Source organism: Zalophus californianus, chromosome 5, assembly GCF_009762305.2.
Source record: "Zalophus californianus isolate mZalCal1 chromosome 5, mZalCal1.pri.v2, whole genome shotgun sequence".
NCBI classification, from domain to species: domain Eukaryota; kingdom Metazoa; phylum Chordata; class Mammalia; order Carnivora; family Otariidae; genus Zalophus; species Zalophus californianus.
In genome coordinates, this window is record NC_045599.1 from 93,377,306 (window position 1) to 93,399,781 (window position 22,476).

Sequence of the window (22,476 nt, forward strand, 5' to 3'; positions counted from 1 at the left end):
TTTGTTTTGCTATGTGAATTTGCATGCTATCGCCAATTGCCCTCCACAGGGGTTTTGGCAATTTATGCTGTTAGCAGCAGTGTCTGAGAGTTGAGTTGCCGCATAACATCTATACACTCCAGAATCAGAGTCTTGCTAAGTTCCAGGGAGGGAGGAAAAGGAAGTAAGGAAGAACTGTTTATCAGGCACCTACTCTATGCATATACACGTCTGGTCCTCACTGTAATGCTCTGAGGCAAATTGGCAGCCCTGATTTTTACTAATGAGGCAGCAGTTTTGTCTCTGAGAGGTTAGGGAATTTGCACCATATCTCAGGTAAGTGCGCGACGGTCCTGACCCGGAGGCTGGCTTGGTTCCAATGTGCCAGAGTTCTGGCGGGCTGGAGGATATCTCAGCAGAGCCCTGGGGTGGTCCTGACAGTGTTCATGAACCAGCAAGGTTCTTAGTGTCCCAACTATTTTATTTTCTTGCCTGCTTAGACATTCAAGTGTCACAGCTCAGCCCTTATTAGAGGAGCCCCTGGCAACCCTCCCCCCATTCCCCCACCCCTTCTTCCGCTTGGCATCCTCCGCAGGTTCCAGCCCTGGGCCCTCACAGTTGATTTTTGAAGTTGGAGCAGGGATCCTCCTGGTGCCCCTCTCCCAGAAGAGCATCTAACCACTCCTCCAGGTCCCGGACCAGCTGCTCCAGCTCTCGCACCTCTTTCTCTAGCTTCTCCAGGAAGACATGCAAGTTTTCCTTCAACCAGGTCCTGATGACCTTTATTGGCTCTTCTGCGGGTTCATTGGTCTGGTATTCAAATCCCTGAAAGGCAGACGTCAAAGTTGCATCTTGAGCCTTTTCAGGTAGGACCCCCTTGCCACTGGTTTCAAAAAGTTTTCTGAGCCTTTGCATATGCTATTCCTTCTGTCTGGAGTGCCCATCCCCACCTTCTCCACCTGGCCAGCTCCTACTTATCCTTCAAGATCCAGCTCACCCATGACACCTCTGGGAAGCCTTCCCAGATTTCCTCAGCCAAACTTGACATCGCCTCAGCACCTTTTTTGAATATGTTACCTGGGAAGCCACAGGATTCTGGGGATAGTCACATTCTCTGATCCTTTCTGACACTTCCCAACTTCTTTCTGAAACAGGCACAAACATCACCTCTTAACAAGGGCAAATGAGCAGTCATTGAAATAAACATGGTTGGTCATCCCAGTGGGTGAAGGGGGGAGAAGGCAAGTTTTGGAGGCCCTGTTGACATGCAGCCATCTCCCGAATACCCCTCCTGACTCCAGGTGGACTCGGCTCCTCCTTTCTTAGCTTCCGGAATGCTCACCTGATATTCCTGTGCCCACGTACAGCACCAAGATCAGCAATGCCAACAGTGTCTGGTGGCAAGAAGAGGAGGAAGGAAGTGACTCACTGGGGGGCAGGCATCCCTGCTGCCCTCACAGAGCGGTGCTGTAAGATCGTTTTTAGAGCTTAACTTTTTTCCAGTTATCTATGGCATGCATGCTTACTACAAACCCCCCAAACATTGCAGAAGTAGGTAACATGGCAGCCCTGTGACATTCCACTGGAGCTTTCCCTCCCTTCTCTCTCCTGAGAAGGCCCACTTCTGTTCTCATTCCTTGCCTTGCTTTACGTTTTTGCTCTAAATGATCTTTAAAAGGAATCAACTTTATTGTGGTATAATTCACAGACAATAAAATGCACACATTTTAAATGTACAGTTTGACGAGTTTTGACATGTCTACACCCGTGGACTACCATCCCAGTCAAGAGAAAGAACATTTCCATCATCCCGGAAAGTTCCCTTATACCCTTTTACAGTCTGTTCCCTCCTTACCCTCACCCTGCCAGAGGGATCCACTAAGCTGCTCTGTCACTATGGAGTAATTTTGCCTGGTCTATAACTTCATAAATGGAACTTCATAGTCTTTTGTGGTTAGCTAGTTTTGCTCAACATAATGCTTCTGAGTTGTCTCCATGTTTGTGTGTTCAGTGTTATTGATGAGTAATATATTGTATGAATATGGTACAATTTATCTCTTTACCTACTGATGGACTTTGGGCTGTTTCTAGTTTCTGATGATCATGAATAAAACTGCTATGAACACCTGGATACAACTGTTTGGGTGGACACATGTTCTCATTCTGCTTGGGTTAGCACCCAGAAATGCAAATGCTGGGTCATATGGCGGGTGCATGTTTAATTTGATAAGAAACCACCAACCTGTTTTCCAGGGGTTTGAACCAATTTACATTTCTACCAGCAACCTGAGAATGTTAGTTGCTCCACATTCCTGTTGGCAAAATTCTTAATTTTAGGCATTCTATTGGTTGTGTAGTGGTACCTCGATCTAGTTTTTATATGCATTTCCCCAGTGATGAATGATGTGGTCTTAGTTCGTTTGCACTGCTGTAACAAAGTACCACAGACCGGATGGCTTATAAACAACAGAAATTTATTTCTTACTGTTCCGGGGGCTGGAAGTTTGGGACCAGGAGGCCAGCATGGTCAGGTTCTGGTGAGGGCGATCTTCTGGGTTCCATCCATTTCCACTGTATCATTACATGGTGGAGAGCAGAGAGAGCTCTTTGGGGTCTTTTTTTTTTTTTTTTTTAAATCAGGGCACTACTCCAATTCATTAGGGTTCCACTCTCATGAATCATCTCCTGAAGACCCCCAACTCCTAAAACCAGCACTTTGGGAGTTAGGATTTCAACATATGAATTTAGGGGGGACATAAGCATTCAATCCATAGCAGATGTTGAGCATCTTTTCATGTGCTTACTGATCATAATTCACATATCTTACTTTGTGGACGTGTCTATTAAGAACCCAGTTCATTTTTTTTTTATTGGGCATTTTGTTTTCTTATTAAGTTTTAGTAGTTCTTTATTTATTTTGGATATACGTTCTTTGTCAGATGTTTGTATTGTGACTGTTTTCTCCAGGTCTGTGGCTTGCCTTTTCATTTACCAGGGTGTTTGAAAGTTAAAAGTTTTCAAATTTTATGAAGTTCAAATCATCAAACATATTCCCTTTATGGTTATGTTTTTTGTGTGCAATCTAAAAAATTCTGTCTAACTCAGGGTTGTGAAGATTTTTCTCCTCTGTTTTCTTCCTGGCATTTTATTGTTTTAATTTTCCACTTAGGTAGATGGTCCATTTTGAATTAATTTTTGTATATGCCGTGAAGGAGGGGTCAAGATTCTTTTCCTCATATGAATGTCCAGTTCTAGAATTATTTGTTTAAAAAGCCTAATTATTCATTGGATTGCATTGCTTTCTGTCAAAAATATGCCCACCATATTTATGTGGGTCTGCTTCTGGATTCTATTGTTTCACTGATCTATATATCAATCTTTATGTCAGGCCTAAATCTATTAGTTTGTTGGAGCTGCTATAACAGAATACCACAGAATGGGTAGCTTAAACAAAAATTAATACTAACTATTAATAACAATTAACAGTCATGGAAATTGGAAGTCCAAAATCAAGGTGTGAGGCAGGGTTGGTTTCTGGTGAAACCTCTCTCCCTGGCTTCTGGAAGGCTGCCTTCTCCCTGTGTCCTCACATGGCCTTTTCTCTGTGCATCCTTGGTATCTCTCTTCTTATAAGGACATTAGTGCTATTGGAGTAGAGCCCCACCCTTTATGACCTCATTTAACCTTAATTATTTCCCAGTACAGTTGGGGCTTCCACGTGTGAATTTTGGAGGACACAGTTCAATCCATAACAGCCCTCTCCACTGTCACTATGCTGTTCCATTCCTTTCTCTATCTTATGTCAATGCCACACTATCTAGATGACCATACAGCGTTTTTTTCTTTATTTTTTTAAATTTAATTTTATTATGTTATGTTAGTCACCATTCATTACATCATTAGTTTTTGATGTAGTGTTCCATGATTCATTGTTTGCGTATAACACCCAGTGCTCCATTCAGTACCTGCCCTCCTTAATACCCATCACTGGGCTAATCCATCCCCCCACCCCTCCCCTTTAAAACCCTCAGTTTGTTTCTCAGAATCCGTACTCTCTCATGGTTCGTCTCCCCCTCTGATTCCCCCCCTTCATTTTTCCCTCCCAATTATCTTTTTTTTTTTTTAAACATATAATGTATTATTTGTTTCAGAGGTACAGGTCTGTGATTCAACAGTCTTACACAATTCACAGCGCTCACCATAGCACATACCCTCCCCAATGTCTATCACCCAGCCACCCCATCCCTCCCACCCCCACAACACTCCAGCAACCCTCAGTTTGTTTCCTGAGATTAAGAATTCCTCACATCAGTGAGATCATATGATACTTGTTTTTCTCTGATTGACCTATTTCGCTTAGCTTAATACCCTCTAGTTCCATCCACATCGTTGCAAATGGCAAGATTTCATTTTTTTGATGGCTGCATAATATTCCATTGTATATATAAACCACATCTTCTTTATCCATTCATCTGTTGTTGGACATTTTGGCTCTTTCCATAGTTTGGCTGTTGTGGACATTGCTGCTAAACATCAGGGTGCACGTACCCCTTCGGATCACTACATTTGTATCTTTGGGGTAAATACCCAGTAGTGCAATTGCTGGGTCATAGGGTAGCTCTATATTCAACTTTTTGAGGAACCTCCATACTGTTTTCCAGAGTGGCTGAACCAGCTTGCATTCCCACCAACAGTGTAGGAGGGAATTGGAAACTGGAAGTCCAAGATCAAGGTGTGAGACAGGGTTGGTTTCTGGTGAAACCTCTCTCCCTGGCTTCTGGAAGGCTGCCTTCTCCCTGTGTCCTCACATGGCCTTTTCTCTGTGCATCCCTGGTATCTCTCTTCTTATAAGGCCATCAGTGCTATTGGAGTAGAGCCCCACCCTTTATGACCTCATTTAACCTTTCTCTGCATCCCCGCCAACATCTGTCATTTCCTGACTTGTTAATTTTAGCCATTCTGACTGGTGTGAGTGAGGTGGTATCTCACTGAGGTTTTGATTTGGATTTCCCTGATGCTGAGCAATGTTGAACACTTTTTCATGCGTCTGTTGGCCATTTGGATGTTTTCTTTGCAGAAATGTCTGTTCATGTCTTCTGCCCATTTCTTGATTGGATTATTTGTTCTTTGGGTGTTGAGTTTGATAAGTTCTTTATAGATTTTGGATACAAGCCCTTTATCTGATATGTCATTTGCAAATATCTTCTCCCAATCTGTCGGTTGTCTTTTGGTTTTGTTGACTGTTTCCTTTGCTGTGCAAAAGCTTTTTATCCTGATGAAGTCCTAATAGTTTATTTTTGCCCTTGCTTCCCTTGCCTTTGGCAATGTTTCTAGGAAGAAGTTGCTGCGGCTGAGGTCGAAGAGGTTGCTGCCTGTGTTCTCCTCTAGGATTTTGATGGACTCCTGTCTCACATTTAGGTCTTTCATCCATTTTGAGTCTATTTTTGTGTGTGGTATAAGGAAATGGTCCAGTTTCATCCTTCTGCATGTGGCTGTTCAATTTTCCCAAGACGATTTGTTGAAGAGACTGTCTTTTTTCCATTGGACATTCTTTCCTGCTTTGTCAAAGATTAGTTGGCCGTAGAGTTGAGGGTCCATTTCTGGACTCTCTATTCTGTTCCATTGATCTATGTGTCTGTTTTTGTGCCACTACCATACTGTCTTGATGATGACAGCTTTGTAATAGAGCTGGAAGTCCGGAATTGTGATGCCACCAGCTTTGCTTTTCTTTTTCAACATTCCTCTGGCTATTCGGGCTCTTTTCTGGTTCCATACAAATTTTAGGATTATTTGTTCCATTTCTTTGAAAAAAGTGGATGGTATTTTGATAAGGATTGCATTGAATGTGTAGATTGCTCTAGGTAGCATTGACATCTTCACAATGTTTGTTCTTCCAATCCATGAGCATGGAACGTTTTTCCATCTCTTTGTGTCTTCCTCAACTTCTTTCATGAGTATTTTATAGTTTTCTGAGTACAGATTCTTTGCCTCTTTGGTTAGATTTATTACTAGGTATCTTATGGTTTTGGGTGCAATTGTAAATGGGATCGACCCCTTACTTTCTCTTTCTTCTGTCTTGTTGTTGGTGTATAGGAATGCCACTGATTTCTGTGCATTGATTTTATATCCTGCCACTTTACTGAATTCCTGTATGAGTTCTAGCAGTATTGGGGTGGAGTGTTTTGGGTTTTCCACATAAAGTATCATATCATCTGCAAAGAGGGAGAGTTTGACTTCTTCTTCGCTGATTCGGATGCCTTTCATTTCTTTTTGTTGTCTGATTGCTGTGGCTAGGACTTCTAGTACTATGTTGAATAGCAGTGGTGATAGTGGACATCCCTGCCATGTTTCTGACCTTAGGGGAAAAGCTCTCAGTTTTTTCCCTTTGAGAATGATATTCACTGTGGGTTTTTATAGATGGCTTTTATGATATTGAGGTATGTACCCTCTATCCCTGAAGAGTTTTAATCAAGAGAGGATGCTGTACTTTGTCAAATGCTTTTTCTGCATCTTGAGAGGATCATATGGTTCTTGGTCTTTCTTTTATTAATGATTGTATCACATTGATTGATTTGCGGATGTTGAACCAAACTTGCAGCCCAGGAATAAATCCCAATTGGTCGTGGTGAATAATCCTTTTAATGTACTGTTGGATCCTATTGGCCAGTGTTTTGGTAAGAATTTTTGCATCCATGCTCATCAGGGATATTGGTCTGTAATTCTCATTTTTGTTGGGGTCTTTGCTTTGTCTGGTTTTGGGATCAAGGTAATGCTGGCCTCGTAAAATGAGTTTGGAAATTTTCCTTCCATTTCTATTTTTGGAACAGTTTCAGAAGACTAGGTATCAATTCTTCTTTAAATGTTTGGTAGAATTCCCCTGGGAAGCCATCTGGCCCTGGCTCTCATTTGTTGGGAGATTTTTGATGACTGCTTCAATTTCCTTAGTGGTTATGGGTCTGTTCGGGTTTTCTATTTCTTCCTGGTTCAGTTTTGGTAGTTTATACGTCTCTAGGAATACATCCATTTCTTCCAGATTATATAATTTGCTGGCATATAGTTGCTCATAATATGTTCTTACAATTGTATTTTTTTGGTGTTGGTTGTGATCTCTCCTCTTTCATTCATGATTTTATTTATCTGGGTTGTTTCTCTTTTCTTTTTGGTAAGTCTGGACAGGGGTTTATCAATCTTATTAATTCTTTAAAGAACCAGCTCCTAGTTTCATTGATCTGTTCTACTGTTCTTTTGGTTTCTATTTCATTGATTTCTGCCTTGATCTTTATTATTTCTCTTCTCCTGCTGGGTTTAGGCTTTATTTGCTGTTCTTTCTCCAGCTCCTTTAGGTGTAGGGTTAGGTTGTGTATGTGAGACCTTTCTTGTTTCTTGAGAAAGGCTTGTATTGCTATATACTTTCCTTTTAGGACCAGCTTTGCTGCATCTGAATGATTTTGAACAGTTGTGTTTTCATTTTCATTTGTTTCCATGAATTTTTTAAAATTCTTCTTTAATTTCCTGGTTGACCCATTCATTCTTTAGTAGGATGCTCTTTAGCCTCCATGTATTTGAGTTCTTTCCGACTTTCCTCTTGTGATTGAGTTCTAGTTTCAAAGCATTGTGGTCCAAAAATATGCAGGGAATGATCCCAATCTTTTGGTACCAGTTGAGACCTGATTTGTGACCTAGGATGTGATCTATTCTGGAGAATGTTCCATGGGCACTAGAGAAGAATGTGTATTCTGTTGCTTTGGGATGGAATGTTCTGAATATATCTGTGAAGTCCATTTGGTACAGTGTGTCATTTAAAGCCTTTATTTCCTTGTTGATCTTTTGCTTAGATGATCTGTACATTTCACTGAGGGGGGTGTTAAAGTCCCCTACTATTATTGTATTGTTGTCGAAGTGTTTCTTTGATTTTGTTATTAATTGGCTTATATAATTGGCTGCTCCCATGTTAGGGGCATAGATATTTACAATTGTTAGATCTTCCTGTTGGACAGACCCTTTAAGTATGATATAGTGTCCTTCCTCATCTCTTATTATAGTCTTTGGTTTAAAATCTAATTTGTCTGATATAAGGATTGCCACCTCAGCTTTCTTTTGATGTCCATTAGCATGGTAAATGGTTTTCCACCTCCTCACTTTCAATTTCTCTCCTATAAGTTGTTCCAATATACCTTCTGCCCCTCTCTCTCTTTCTTCTTCTTCTGGGATTCCAATTATTCTAATATTGTTTCATCTTATGGTATCACTTATCTCTCAAATTCTGCCCTCCTGATCCAGTAGTTGTTTATCTCTTTCTCAGCTTCTTTATTCTCCATCATTTGGTCTTCTATATCACTAATTCTCTCTTCTGCCTCATTTATCCTAGCAGTTAGAGCCTCCATTTTTGATTGCACCTCATTAATAGCCTTTTTGATTTTGATTTGGTTAGATTTTAGTTCTTTTATTTCTCCAGAAATGGATTCTCTAGTATCTTCTATGCTTTTTTCAAGTCCAGCTAGTATCTTTATAATCATCATTCCAAACTCTAGTTCCAACATCTTACTAATATCTGTATTGATTAGGTCCCTGGCAGTCGGTACTGCCTCTTGTTCTTTTTTTTGAGGTGAGTTTTTCCGTCTTGTCATTTTATCCAGAGAAGAACAGATGAATGAGAGAACAAAATGCTAACAGGGTAACAATGACTCCAGAAAAATATACAAATTTATACAAAATATACAAAAATATACAAAAATATACAAAATATACAAATAAACAAATCAGAAGAGACCTGAAACCAGGAGGAAAAGAAAGGGAAAGAAAGAAAAGAAAAAAAAAAGAATATGATCAAATATGATTAGGCTGGTGCAAAGATCAGTGCCACACCCTACATTGTGGACACATTTTGGTCTGTTAGAAGACACTGCCTCCCAAAATTTGAAAGAAAGAAAAATTTGTATGTGTATAAAAATAAGGGTAAATACAATGAAGGGATGGAATATGACTGTAAAGATGAAAATTACAAAAGAAAATTATAAAAGGAATTGATGAGAAGTTGGTTGAAAAAAGAAAGAAAAATAAAAAAAAATGGGGACAGAATGTGATCAGGCAGGAGACTAGAACAAAGCCATACACTAGAGATGTAGGGTATATTTTGGTCTGTTAGAAGAATCTGTATCCCAAAATTTTAAAGAGAGAACGTATATATATACAAAAAATAAAGTTAACTACAATGAAGGGATAGAATATGACTCTAAAGATGAAAAATAAAAAAGATTTTTTAAAAAGGGATTGATAAAATGTTGGTTGAAAAAGGGAAAAAGAAAAATTCAAAAAAAAAAGAAAAAGAAAAAAAAGAAAATTAAAAAAATTAAATTTGAAAGACTAAAGAATCATGGGAAAAAAGCCATGAATTCTATGTGCAGTATTCCCCTAGTGCTGGAGTTCTGCCATTCTCGTTGATTGGTAAACTTGGTCTTGGCTGGCGGTTCTTGCTGATCTTCTGGGAGAGGGGCCTGCTGCCGTGGTTCCCAAATGTCTTTGCCGGAGGTGGAATTGCCCCGTCCTTGCTGGTCCGGGCTAAGTAATCTGCTCGGGTTTGCTCTCGGGAGCTTTTGTTCCCTGCAAGCTTTCCTACAGCTTGGAGAATGAGAGTGAAAATGGTGGCCTCCCAATCTCCGCCCTGGGAGGAGCCGAGAACTCTGGGCCCTGCTCCTTAGTGCGTCCCCAGAGAAAAGCCATCAGTCACTCCTGTCTTCCCGGTCTCCGGCTGCACTCCGCGCTCACCTGGCCTGTGACCGAGCGTTTCTATCTCTGGCTCACGACCCTGTGTGGAGTCTCCAAACCCAGCAGATCCCTGCAGTGCGCTCCCGCGCTGCTCCTTCCGGGGGAGGAAGGGGAGTCTCCCCAGATCTGCCGCTTGTTGGGTCCCTGCTGGAGGAGCAGTGGCCCGAGTGGGCCGCGGATCACGGTTTACGGCAATCCCGAGCTGAGAGCTTGCTCCTCGGCTCCGTCTCTGCAGCCGGCTTCCCCGCTATGATACCTGGGAGCTCTGCTGCACTCAGGCACCCCCAGTCTTTCTGTGACCCCAAGGGTCCTGAGACCACACTGTCCCAGAGAGGGTTCCACCCCCCGCTTGGCCACTGGAGCAACGTCCCTCAGCGGAGCCGACTTCTACAAGTTCCGATTTTGTGCTCCGCGGCTCTATCACTTGCCAGAAGTGGCCGATGGAGGCCCCCTCCCCCGCCGTCTATCCTCCCGAATATCACCTCGGATTCACTTCTCCCCACGTCCTACCTTCCAGAAAGTGGTCGCTTTTCTGTCCAGAGAGTTGCTGCTATTGCTTTCTTCGATCTCCTGTTGAGTTCGTAGGTGTTCAGAATGGTTTGATCCCTATCCAGCTGAGTTCCTGGGACCAGACGAAATCCAGGTCTCCTACTCCTCTGCCATCTTGCTCCTCCTCCATACAGCTTTATTGTAACATTTGAAATCAGATAGTGATGAGTTTTCAAACTTTGTTCCTTTCAAATTTGTTCTGATTACCCTAGATCCTTTGCATTTTCACATATATATATATATATATATATATCTCAACCTTTTCAGTTTCTATAAAAAAAAACCCTGTGATTTTGATTAGTATTACATTGAAACTGTGGTTCAATTTGGTGAGAAAGAATGTCTCTAAAATATCATACCTTGTAATCCGTGAACATGGTGAATCTCTCCATTACACTGTCTTTGGTTATTTTTAGCAATGTTTCATCGTTTTCAAGTGTAGAGGCCATGCTCATCTTTCAGAAGTATTTTATGGATTTTGATGCTATTATAGATAGTATCGTTTTTAAATTTTCATTTTCCAATTGTTCGTTGCTAGTCTATAGAAACACAATTGATTTTGTGTCTTATGACTTAATTCTTTCTTTTTTATCTGATAGAGTTTAGGATTTTGTATATAAAAAATCATGCTGTCTGGGAAGAAGTTTTACTTCATCCTTTCTACTCTTTATCTTTCAAAAAATCTTTAGCTTTTTTGCTTGCCTTGTATATTAACTAGAATCACTAGTAAAATACCAATAGAAGTGGCGAAAGCAAACATCCTCATCTTGCGCTGTATCTTAGGGGGACAGGGTGTGAGTAGAGGAGGTTGTGGCTTTTTTCTGTTGTCCTTTCTCAGTTTGAAGACATTTCCTTCTGTTCCTACTGTTCTGAGAATTTTACCAAGAATGAATGCTGAATTAGTGAAATGCACTTCCTGTATCCACTGAGAGACTTGAGTGCAGTCCTTTTTTGTCTGAGCCTGCAGCAGATTGCATGGATTGACTTGAATACCTAACTAACCTGGGTTCCTTCAGGAAGCCATTTGTTCATGATGCATTCACCTTTTTCTATATTGCTGGGTTTGATTTGCTACTGTTTGTGGAGATTGTTCTTTTCAACTATATTCATGGAGAGATTAGATTTTTTTCTATATGTTTGTGGAGTTTTAGAGTCAAGGTTATGTTGTCCCTTTAAAATGAGTCAGGGAGTATTTCCTCCGCCTCTATTTTATGAAGGAATTTTTGTGAGATTCGTCACATGATTTATAGAATTTATTGGTGAAATCTTTGGGGCTTTCTTTGTCACATGATTGATAGAATTTATTGGTGAAATCTTTTGGGCTTGTAGTCTTTTGGGCTTTTTATTTCTTCTTGAGTCACGTTTTGTAAATTGTGTTTGTCCAAGAAGTTTTTACATTCACCTAGGTGAGCAAATGCATTGGCATCCAGTCATTCCTCATATTATCTTCATATCCTTTTAATGTCTATAGGAGGTAGACATGTGATAGTTCCATTTTATCTCAATATTGGTAATCTGTGTTTTCTCTTTTTTAAAAAAATAGACTATGAAAAATTTACCAAACTTATAAATCTTTTCAAAGCAAAAGTTTATTAATTTTATTTATTTCATTTTCTATTTCATTAATTTCTCATTTTATCTTTATTGTTTCTTCTTTCTATCGTTGAGCTTAATTCTTCCTTATTTCCTTCGTAACGTGGAAACTTTGACCGTTGCTGCTGTTGCTTCTTTTTTTTTTTTTAGATTTTTTAAAAATTTCATTTATTTGAGAGAGAGAGAGAACACAAGCAGAGGGGAGGAGCAGGGGGAGAGGGAGAAGCAGACTCCCTGCTAAACAGGGAGCCTGATGCAGGGCTTGATCTCAGGACCCTAAAATCATGACCTGAGCTGAAGGCAGGCGCTTAACTGACTGAGCCACCTAGGCGCCTCTAGCCATTACTTCTAAAGTTTCTTTTTTTCCAATATATGTATGTATATGTGTGTGTGCATGTATATATACACATACATGTCTGTATATGTGTGTGCATAGAGTGCGTGTCCATGTCTGTATATGTGTGCTCTCAAAGGAATGCTGAGAGTTAAGGAGTTCCTCTGCTCTAGCTGGGCCGGGAATTCCAGCAACCTCCAGCGCTGCTGGATTTCCAGGATCTCCGCTCTGCTCTCAAGGGCAGAGCAGCCACTCTGGTGAGAGCGGCTAATCCAGCCCTTGGCATGCGCATTCCCAGCCCTCCTCCTAAGGAGTCATGGGGAACCCCTGAGGTGCGCAGCCCTCTCCCCTCTCCAGTGCCTCTGCCTACAGAGTTCTGTGCCTTAGCTGCAACCCCCCCCCCCCCCCCCCCCCCCCCCCCGCAGCTTAGCAGGACTGTGGTGCTGTGCTTGGCCTCTACCTCAGTGCAACAACCGCTGGGAAAGAGTGGAGGCTGTCATGAGTCTTCCTTTCCTCTGGGATGGCACTCTTGTGCTGCCTGGTGGCTGTCACCCAAGAGTAGCTGCCTCATAGGTGTCATGCATTTTGTGGTTGCTCCAATGGAAGGCTTGTCTGGGCCCCAGTTTACTGGGTAGTCTCGTCCTAGCGTTTTTGAGGCAGGATGGAGTGAAGGGAGCTACCTGGAGACAGCATTGCTCGCTGGTGCCTGCGTCAGTCCAAGATCATTTAGGAGAGTCTGGTGGAACGTGCCAGGATTAAGAGGAGGAAAGGGGTCTTTTAGAGAGGTGGGAGAAGAGACAAGGGCAGTCAGAGTCTGGGGAGGGGCCTGGCACCCCATTCTCGGTGTGTGTGTCTGGCCTGGCCTAGCACAGCGTATTCAGAGACACCGATTTTCTCAACAGACATTGTGAGTTGGGAGAGTGACAGTGTCAGGGGCACGGCAAAAGGTGGACAAAGGATTAAGGCACACACAGTACTGACTGACACTGAATTTTCCCCAACTCACTAGAGGCAGGCTGACTCAGATTTAATTTGCCTTGAAGTAACACATTTCTTATTTACCGAGTTTGTGAAGCAAGAGTTAGACCAGCTACCACCACAAAGAAGATAAAAGATTTGCATGATTTGCCTCTTCCCCAGATAGTTTTCTTTATATATACTAGCAACTATATTATTATCATCATGACCTTTTAAAAGAAAAAGAAAAAGCAACAATCTGGCAGAGTCTTACAGATATACGGATGAGCGAAAGAAGCCAGGCATAAAGGTACACACTGATTCCATGCACATGAAATTCAAGAAAATACAAAACTCATCTATGATGATAGAGGTCAGGAATCATGGTTATGTGGGAGGGGGACCAGCTGGGAGGGGACTGAAGGAGGCTTCTGGGGCACCGGGAATGTTCCATAGCTTGACCTGGTGGGGGGGGGCGTGCGCTGTGACTGCCCAGGTGTGTAGGCCCAGTGTAAAGATCCTTGCATCGTACACTTAAGGGCACTTTTTCTTTTCTTAATAATATTCCCTGGGCATAAGACACACAGAACTATTTTGTTCTTTATAATGGCTGTTAAGCATTCTATGGTGAATGCTTAAATGCTAAATAATGCTATTTAACAACCCCTCTGTCCATGCACTTTACAGGATGATGTCTTCCCCAGCACACTTGCTGCTGGGTTTGTATTTTGTACTCTGTGGGGGGCAAAGAGTGAAACAGGGGCAGGATTAAGTTTTAGTTCTCCTTATGCTACTGTCTGGGGGCCTGAGCCAAATCATTTCTTCTCTCTGAGCCTCAATTGCTTCATCTGTAAAATGAATTTTGAAATATGCTGAAAGGTCTTTTTTTTTTTTAAGATTTTATTTATTTATTTGACAAAGAGTGAGACAGCACAAGCAGGGGGAGCAGGAGAAGGAAAGGGAGAAGCAGGCTCCCCGCTGAGCAGGGAGCCTGATGTGGGGCTCGATCCTAGGACTCTGGGATCATGACCTGAGCCAAAGGCAAACGCTTAACCATCTGAGCCACCCAGGCACCCCTGAAAGGTCTTTCAAAAAGAAAAGCTGTGACTCTGTTTTCGATCGGCTTGGGAAATGCTGTGGTTATCAAAGTGAAGTGAATTCCTTGCTGCAGAACTTCTCAGAGCCTTCATTATGTGAATGAGCAGTGTAAGTCTCCAAGGTTGGGGGGACAAGAATATCGGCATTCTTTGAACTACAGAACTTTTTTGGGGATTTTTCTCAAAGGCTTCCTGGGGTTTGGTATTTATGCAACTCTTTTTAGGAAAAGGTGGAGCATGATAAGAACCCCACAAGGCCCCCATCTTGCTGTGAGGTCCAGCACAAAGGAGGAATTGGGGCATGTATATCAAATGAACAAGTGAACAAATCTTTTGGAAACGTATAGAGATCAGTCATCCGTTGCTCTGCTTAAAACCCCTTGATGGCCTCTTATTAATCTCAGAATAAAGTCCTACCTCTTTCCATGGTGTGCGAGGTCTAGGCAACCTTCCCAGCCTTCTTTACACGCCTCCCTCACTTCTCCATCTGGGAGGCAGTGGAGTGCAGGGTAAGCTTGTTAAGGGGTCCTAGAATCAAATGCACCTGATTCAAAACCTGGGTCCTGGCTATATGGCCTTTTTGCTTTTCTAAGCTTTGGTTTATCCATCTGTGAATGAGGTTGTTAATAGTGCCTCTCAGGCATGTTGTAAGTCATGAAAGAGAGAGGGGGTGGAAGCACCGGGCTGTGCATTATAAGTGATGACATTTCCCATTTTGACATAAATCTGCATGAGGTTTGAATTTTAGCTCTACGAACAAATACTCCAGGAGCTCTACAATTCAGCTGTATCCTATTTATTTCAGTTCGTTCATTCATTCATTCAACCACTATTACGCACCAAGCACCATTGTAGGCACTAGGGATCTAGTAGGAAACTAAACAAACAATCCAGCCCTCCTGGAGCATAAGTTCTGCTGGCAGTGCTGGGAATGAAATAAGAGAGTCAGTCAGTAATGGCCTCGAGGAAGAAGCCCCAAAGCATGCATGCTGCGTCCCACCACGTGGGGCTCCAGGAAGAGTAGGGCTGAAGGCCTCTTCTGACTTTGAGGGCCTTATAGTCTGTCTGCAGTGGCAAAGGGAGCCCAGATGGGAGGAAGGCAGCATACATCCAGTCTGGCCTCACCTGTTTCCTGTCCTCACAGCGACTGCCCCTTCTCCTTTCAAACAGCTCGGCCGCCACTCGCCCCCTGCTGCCCACCTGTTGGATCACCATGGCCTCAGGTCAGGCTGCCTGGGTGGAACAAGGTACTGCCACCTGACAGGCAGATGGGTGCCCTCCTCCTCCCTGGCCTCTGGTTACCAGGCATCCCTCAAACACTGAGTTCTGATGTCATAGAAGGTGGAAGACAGCAATGCCCCTACCTTGTCATCATCACCCTGATTTTTATTCCAGTCTCTTAGTTTTTTTTTTCATATAAATGTAAAAAACAAAGACCAGAAAAAACTGCATCAAAATATTGTATTTCAGGATGATGATTTTTCTGCTCTATTTTCTTCTATATCTTCAACTGTTTAGTAAAATGCAAGTTTTAAAATACAAAACAATAAAATTTTTAGCTGAAATCCTTATTGAGATAGTTGTAAAGATTTCATTTATTTATTTGACAGAGAGAGAGAGATAGCGAGAGAGGGAACACAAGCAGGGGGAGTGGCAGAGGGAGAAGCAGGCTTCCCCGCGGAGCAGGGAGCCCGATGTGGGGCTCGACCCCAGGACCCTGGGATCACGACCTGAGCTGAAGGCAGACGCTTAACGACTGAGCCACCCAGGCGCCCCAGAACACATGTGGTAGTAAGAAATAATACAGGAGATCCAGCGTACCTTATACCTAGTCCCCCCAGTGGTAACATCTTACATCCCCTGCGATACAGTATTACAACCAGGATTTGCCATTGATGCAATCTATCAGTCTTATTCAGATCTCTCCTGTTTCACTTGTACTCATTTGTGATGTGTATTTAATTCTAAATACTTGTCACGTGTGTAGGTTTGTGGATCTATACCGTCAAGATACAGAAGAATTCCCAAGCCAGAAGGTTTTTGTGTTGCCCTTGGGTGCCCACCGCCCTCCCTCTCCCCTCTCCCCCACTTTCCCTAACTCCTGGCAATGCCGAATCTGTTCTCCTTTTCTAAAATTTTATCTTTTCAAAAATGCTATATCAAATAGTATGCAACCTTTGGATATTGGCTTTTTTGTACTTAGCATAATTCCCTTGAGATTCATCCAGGTTGTTGAGTGTATCAGTAGTTTGTTCCTTTTTATTGCCACATTGTATCCCATGGCATGTATGTACATAGTTTATTTAACCATTCACCCACTGAAGGATGTCTGGGCTATTTCTGGTTATTGGCTTTTATGAATAAAGCTGATATGGATATTCTTGTATAGTTTTTGTGTGAACCTAAGTTTTCATTTCTCTGGGATGTCTAAGATGGAAATTGCTGAATCTTATGGTAATTGCATAATAGCTTTGTTAAGAAATTGTCAAACTGTTTTCTTGAATGGCTGTACCATTTCACGTTCCCATTAGCAATGTATGAGCAATACAGTTTCTCCTCCTCCTTGCCAGCGCTTGGAGTTTTCATTATTTTTAATTTTAGACATTTTGGTAGGTATACGGTAATATCTCATTGTGGTTTTAATTTGCATTTTCCTGATAGTTAATGATGTCAAACTTTTCTCATACACTTCTTTGCCATCTCTATCTCCTCTTCAGTGAAATATCTGTTCATGTCTTCTGCCCATTTTCTTTTCTTTCTTTCTTTTTTTTTTTAAGATTTATTTATTTGAGAGAGAGCGAGCGTGTGCAGGGGGGAAGGGGCAGAGGGAGAGAATATCCAAGCAGACTTCCACTGAGCCCGGAGCCTGATATGGAGCTCAATGTCACAACCCTAAGGTCATGACCAGAGCTGAAACCAAGAGTTGAAAGCTCAACTGACTGAGTCACCCAGGTGTCCCTTCTGCCCATTTTCTAACTGGATTGGTTTTTTTTACATTTGAGTTTTGAGAGTTCTTTGTATGTGCTAGATACTAGTCCTTTTTGAATGTTTGGTTTGCAAATATTTTCTCCCAGTCTGTAGTTTTTCTCTTCATCCTCTTCATGTGGACTTTTGCAGAGAAAGTTTTGAACTCTAATGGGGTCCAATTTATCAATTTTTCTTTTATGGATCATGTTTCTTTTTGTGTTATGGCTGAGAACTTTGTCTAGCCCTAGAAACAGAAGATTTTCTCCTATTTTAAAAAACATTTATAGTTTTATGTCTTATAGCCCAGTCCAAAAATGGAGTTAATTTTTATATAAGGATGTGAGTTTGGGATCAAGGTTCTTTTCTTTTTTTTTCTTTAAATTTTTTGTTATGTTAATCACCACACATTACATCATTAGTATTTGATGTAGTGTTCCATGATTCATTGTTTGTGCATAACACCCAGTGCTCCACGCAGAACGTGCCCTCTTTAATACCCATCACCAGGCTAACCCATTCCCCCCACCCCCCTCCCCTCTAGAACCCTCAGTTTGTTTTTCAGAGTCCATCGTCTCTCATGGTTCATCTCCCCCTCCGATTTCCCCCCATTCATTCTTCCCCTCCTGCTATCTTCTTCTTTTTTTTCTTTCTTAACATATATTGCATTGTTTCAGAGGTACAGGTCTGTGATTCAACGGTCTTGCACAATTCACAGCGCTCACCATAGCACATACCCTCCCCGATGTCTATCACCCAGCCACCCCATCCCTCCCACCCCACCCCCACTCCAGCAACCCTCAGTTTGTTTCCTGAGATTAAGAATTCCTCATATCAGTGAGGTCATATGATACCTGTCTTTCTCTGATTGACTTATTTCACTCAGCATAACACCCTCCAGTTCCATCCACGTCATTGCAAATGGCAATATCTCATTCCTTTTGATGGCTGCATAATATTCCATTGTGTGTGTGTGTGTGTGTGTGTGTGTGTGTGTGTGTGTGTGTGTGTGTATACTACATCTTCTTTATCCATTCATCTGTCGATGGACATCTTGGCTCTTTCCACAGTTTGGCTATTGTGGACATTGCTGCTATAAACATCGGGTGCATGTACCCCTTCGGATCCCTACCTTTGTATCTTTGGGGTAAATACCCAGTAGTGCAATTGCTGGATCATATGGTAGCTCTATTTTCAACTTTTTGAGGAAGCTCCATACTGTTTTCCAGAGTGGTTGCATCAAGGTTCTTTTCTTTTGTTGTTTTTGCCTATGAATGTCTAATTGCTCCAGCACCATTTGTTGAAAATGTTATCCTTCTTTCTTTGAACTACTTTTGCACCTTCTTAAAAAACCAATTGCACATATTTGTGTGGGTCTATTTCTGGATTCTCTATTCTCTTTCATTGACTTTTGTATCTAGTCTTGCACCAATACCGCATTGTCTTGGTTACCATGGCCATACAGCAAGCCTTAATATTGAGTAGAGTGATTTCTCCCACTTTGTTCTTCTTTGTCAAGATTGTTTCAGCCCTTCTAGGGCCTGTGTTTTTCCATATAAACTTTAGAACAAGTTTGTCTACATCTACAAAAAAACTTTGCTGGCTGGGGTTTTTTTAAAAAAAGACTTTGTTAGTTTATTTGAGAGACAGAGGGAAAGCATGAGTGGGAGGAGGGCAGAGGGAGAGGGAGAAGCAGACTCCCCACTGAGCAGGCTCGATCCCAGGGCCCTGAGATCATGACCTGAGCTGAAGGCACATGCTTAACCAACTGAAACGTGCAGGCCCCCCATTGGCTGGGATTTTGATAGCAACTACATTAAGTCTATAGATCACTTTGGGGAGAAGTGACATCTTCACTGTGTTCTGTTTCCCAGTCCACGAACACAGAATGCCTCTGCATTTATTTAGGTTTTCTTTGATCAGCATCTTGTAGTTTTCAGCATATAGATGCTACATATCTTTTGTTAAATGTATATTTAAATGTTATATTGGTGGGGGGGGCGCGCCTGTGCGGCCCAGTCGGTTAAGCAGCCAACTCTTGGCTTCAGCTCAGGTTTGATCTTGGGCTTGTGAGATGGAGCCCCACATTGGCCTCCATGCTCAGCACGGAGTCTGCTTCAGAGTCTTTCTCCCTTTGTCCCTCCTGCTTGTGCTCTCTCTCTCTCTAATATAAATAAATAAATAAATCTGTAAAAATAAATAAATAAAAATTTCATTTTGGGGGATTTCTCTCATATTTTATTCATTTTAAATTTTTAATTTTTTTACTATCAATTCTTTTTTCAAAGTTTTTATTTAAATTCCAGTTAATATACAGTATAATATTCGTTTCAGGTGTACTATATAGTGATTCAACACTTACATACAAAGTCCCTATCAAACAAATTCATGTGTTAAGAAATCATTAATTTTCAACATTTTTATGAGCTAACTTTCCCAAAGATACACATACACAGCTTCTGACTAGCACCTAGATAACTTTTATCCATTGAGCACCTACTATATGTTAGTCATTTCACTAGCTGATTTTATTACATCTTCTCTAGGCTATAATTCTGTAGATACTTGGCGATTAAATCTGTTTTACTGGCCATTGTGTCTCTAACTCCCATTATGCAGCTTGTTATGTACTAAATGTTCAGTAAAAATATTTGTTGAATGGATGAATAATGAGCAACTTCAAACTAGGCTCTGAGAGGACATGAACTGCATCTGGTGAATACATTTTTGTATTCATTGTACTTGGCTCAGTAAATATTTGTTGAATGAGTAAAGCAGGTGGTATGATTTTAATTTTAGCAATGAGGAAGCTGAATCCCAGGGAAGCTAAGGAAGGATATTAGCCATAGTGGCTGTCACGTACTGAGTACTGACTCTGTGCCAGACCCCACGTTAAGTGCTTTCCATACATTATCTCATTTAATCCTTGTAACTGCCCTGCAAGGTCAGTGTTGTCAGTCTCTCTGTGGGGGATGTTACTCTCCTTACTCAAGATCACACACCTTACCTGGGGGCTTAGTTCAGGTCTATTTATTTCCAAAGTCTCTTAGTTGACCATAAGTAGTTAATGTAATTTCATCCAAAAGCAAAGAAAGTTGCATTTCTTGTTATCCTTTGTGGCTTTATTGTGGATAAGTAGGTGTGGGATTCCCATTAAACTTTTGAAATATCAAAAGTAGCTTTATTCTCTCCTCTCTGTCCAACTCCATGACTACCTTAACTTAGCACCTAGGGATTTCATACAATCTCCATTCCTTATCCTTCTCCCTTCTCCAGCATACTCTTCTTCTTCTTATCATCCACAGCTAAGACATTTCAAGAAATGACTGAGTACCAGACACTGTGCTTCACCTATATTGGCTCACTGGATTATCATCACAACCCTAGGTAATAAATAATATCACTATCCCCATTTTACAGATGAGGAGACTGAGGCTCTGGTTATTTTCTCAAAGTTACAGAGCTAGTGAGAGCCAGAGCTGAGATCTGAACCCTGTGGGTCTGATTCAAGCCACCAGGCTCTTGATTGCCATGAGATATTGCCTCTTCCTTGGGAAAATTCAAGACCAGAAAAAGAAAGAGAACTGCCCAAGCCAGCTGGAGCTAAGGGATCAGACCTGAACTCTCTTGCTCCCACCCAGGGTCTCTTTAAAAGGTAATTTGCATCATTTTGGTGGTCTTGCACATGCCATGGCAGCTATTGGCTTCTTGGGATTTACCTCACAGAAATGTTTCAGATGTCAAATGCAGATACTCCAAGACTGGGGATTAAACTAATTACGACACATGGAAAGTAATGAATTACAGTCATGGAAAGAGAAGGTGACCAGAAACATTTTCTGGGAAACCCAATGAATTCTTCCAGGAAACTGCTCTGGAGAACAGTGATGAGTGGTGAAGCTCCTGGGATTAGTAGGTAAGGCCATTTCCTGGGGATTCAGCCTCAGAGCAGGGAAGAGAGGGAAAGAATGGCCCTGCCCGGCCCGCAGAGTGCATGCCCAGGAGCTGGCCTGGACTGGGGGCTGGGAAGGGTCCATGCTGGGCCCTGTGCCTCGCAGCCTACCCGGGCCTCCCATTTCCCAGTAAAGGAAGAAGGCGGGGAGGGGAAAGGAAGAGGGGTGCCGTGGACAAGGGAATTAGGCTTCCTGAGTGAATGTGGGAATAAATGGGGGAGGGAGAGAATGAATGGAAAATGTGTGAATGAACAGTGTTCCAGGCAAATAACTAATTGAAAGATCACATCCTGCCAAGGGAGAGATCTGCCCCCTACCTAACAAGCGCAGGCCAAGCAGTGCTGTGTGCTTAAAGTCTGGTCACTCAGACACATCTGGGTTCAAATCCTGATGTCACTGTAACATGTCCCTAGGGAAAATGACATCCTGTCTCTGAGTCTCAGACATCTGGAAACTGAAGCCAATGCTAATGTGTGTCTTGTGGGGTTATTGGGAGGGTTAAGTGGGATGCACTGATGGGGCAGTGCCAGGTTCACAGTAGGAACCTCGCCTCTTGCTTCTCTCCCCCTCTCTCTCCTTTCCCATTTCCCCTTCTCTTCCTCACTTCCCCAAAGATTTATTGACTCGCTGCTCCTGCGTCAACTCAAAGCAAATGTCTCTCCCAATAATTTAGGAATGCAAAGACCTTCTATGAAAAGTGTACTCAGAAACCGGATGCAAATGGTATAATAGGCAAGCCTGGGTAGGAGTGGGTGGGGACTAACGGGGAGGGGTGGAGGAAGGGGACAGAATGGCTTCGTAAAGGGGCAGGCATTTTTGGCTAGCTGCAGGGGAAAGAAAGGCTGTCTGGGGAGACTGAGCATCATGGGCAAAGACCTCCCAACCTGGGTCTTACACGGGAACCCAGTCCTACTCTGGGTCTGGTGCCTACCTTTAGTCTGATGGAAGAAAGACTTGTATTTATAATAAGAATTGCAAACTCAGATGCACAGAGGTACTGAACCATTAATAAAATGAGGGAAGTAGGCTGGGTGTACAACAAAAAGGCCTGGTGGGGACTGGCAGATTATAACACGATGTCTAGAAGGGCCAACCAATCATTGCCATGAATATGTGGGGTCCAGTGTCGCCAGATCTGATTGTTTACAAGAGAAGTTAGAAATTCAGGCTTTTATGTGAAGTCTCCTAACTTATAAACGTTGGCAACAAATTCGACTTTGGGAAAAAATACACCACTTGGGTGAAATGCAGGCCATTGGTTTGTGAACTCTGATTTATTAGGTGT

At 42.1% G+C, this 22,476-nt stretch overlaps 1 protein-coding gene across 1 annotated transcript; it reads right to left on the reverse strand.

The window, feature by feature from the left end:
- Window positions 1-461: 461 nt before the first annotated feature.
- On the reverse strand, window positions 462-15,565 carry SMIM23 (small integral membrane protein 23). The gene is made up of 4 exons (XM_027606797.2): window positions 15,400-15,565; window positions 1,322-1,373; window positions 1,057-1,124; window positions 462-804 (listed from the first exon to the last, which is right to left on the reverse strand). The coding sequence occupies exons 1-4, from the start codon at window positions 15,487-15,489 to the stop codon at window positions 592-594; spliced, it is 423 nt and encodes a 140-aa protein (XP_027462598.1). The 5' UTR covers window positions 15,490-15,565; the 3' UTR covers window positions 462-591.
- Between the last annotated feature and the right edge of the window lie 6,911 nt (window positions 15,566-22,476).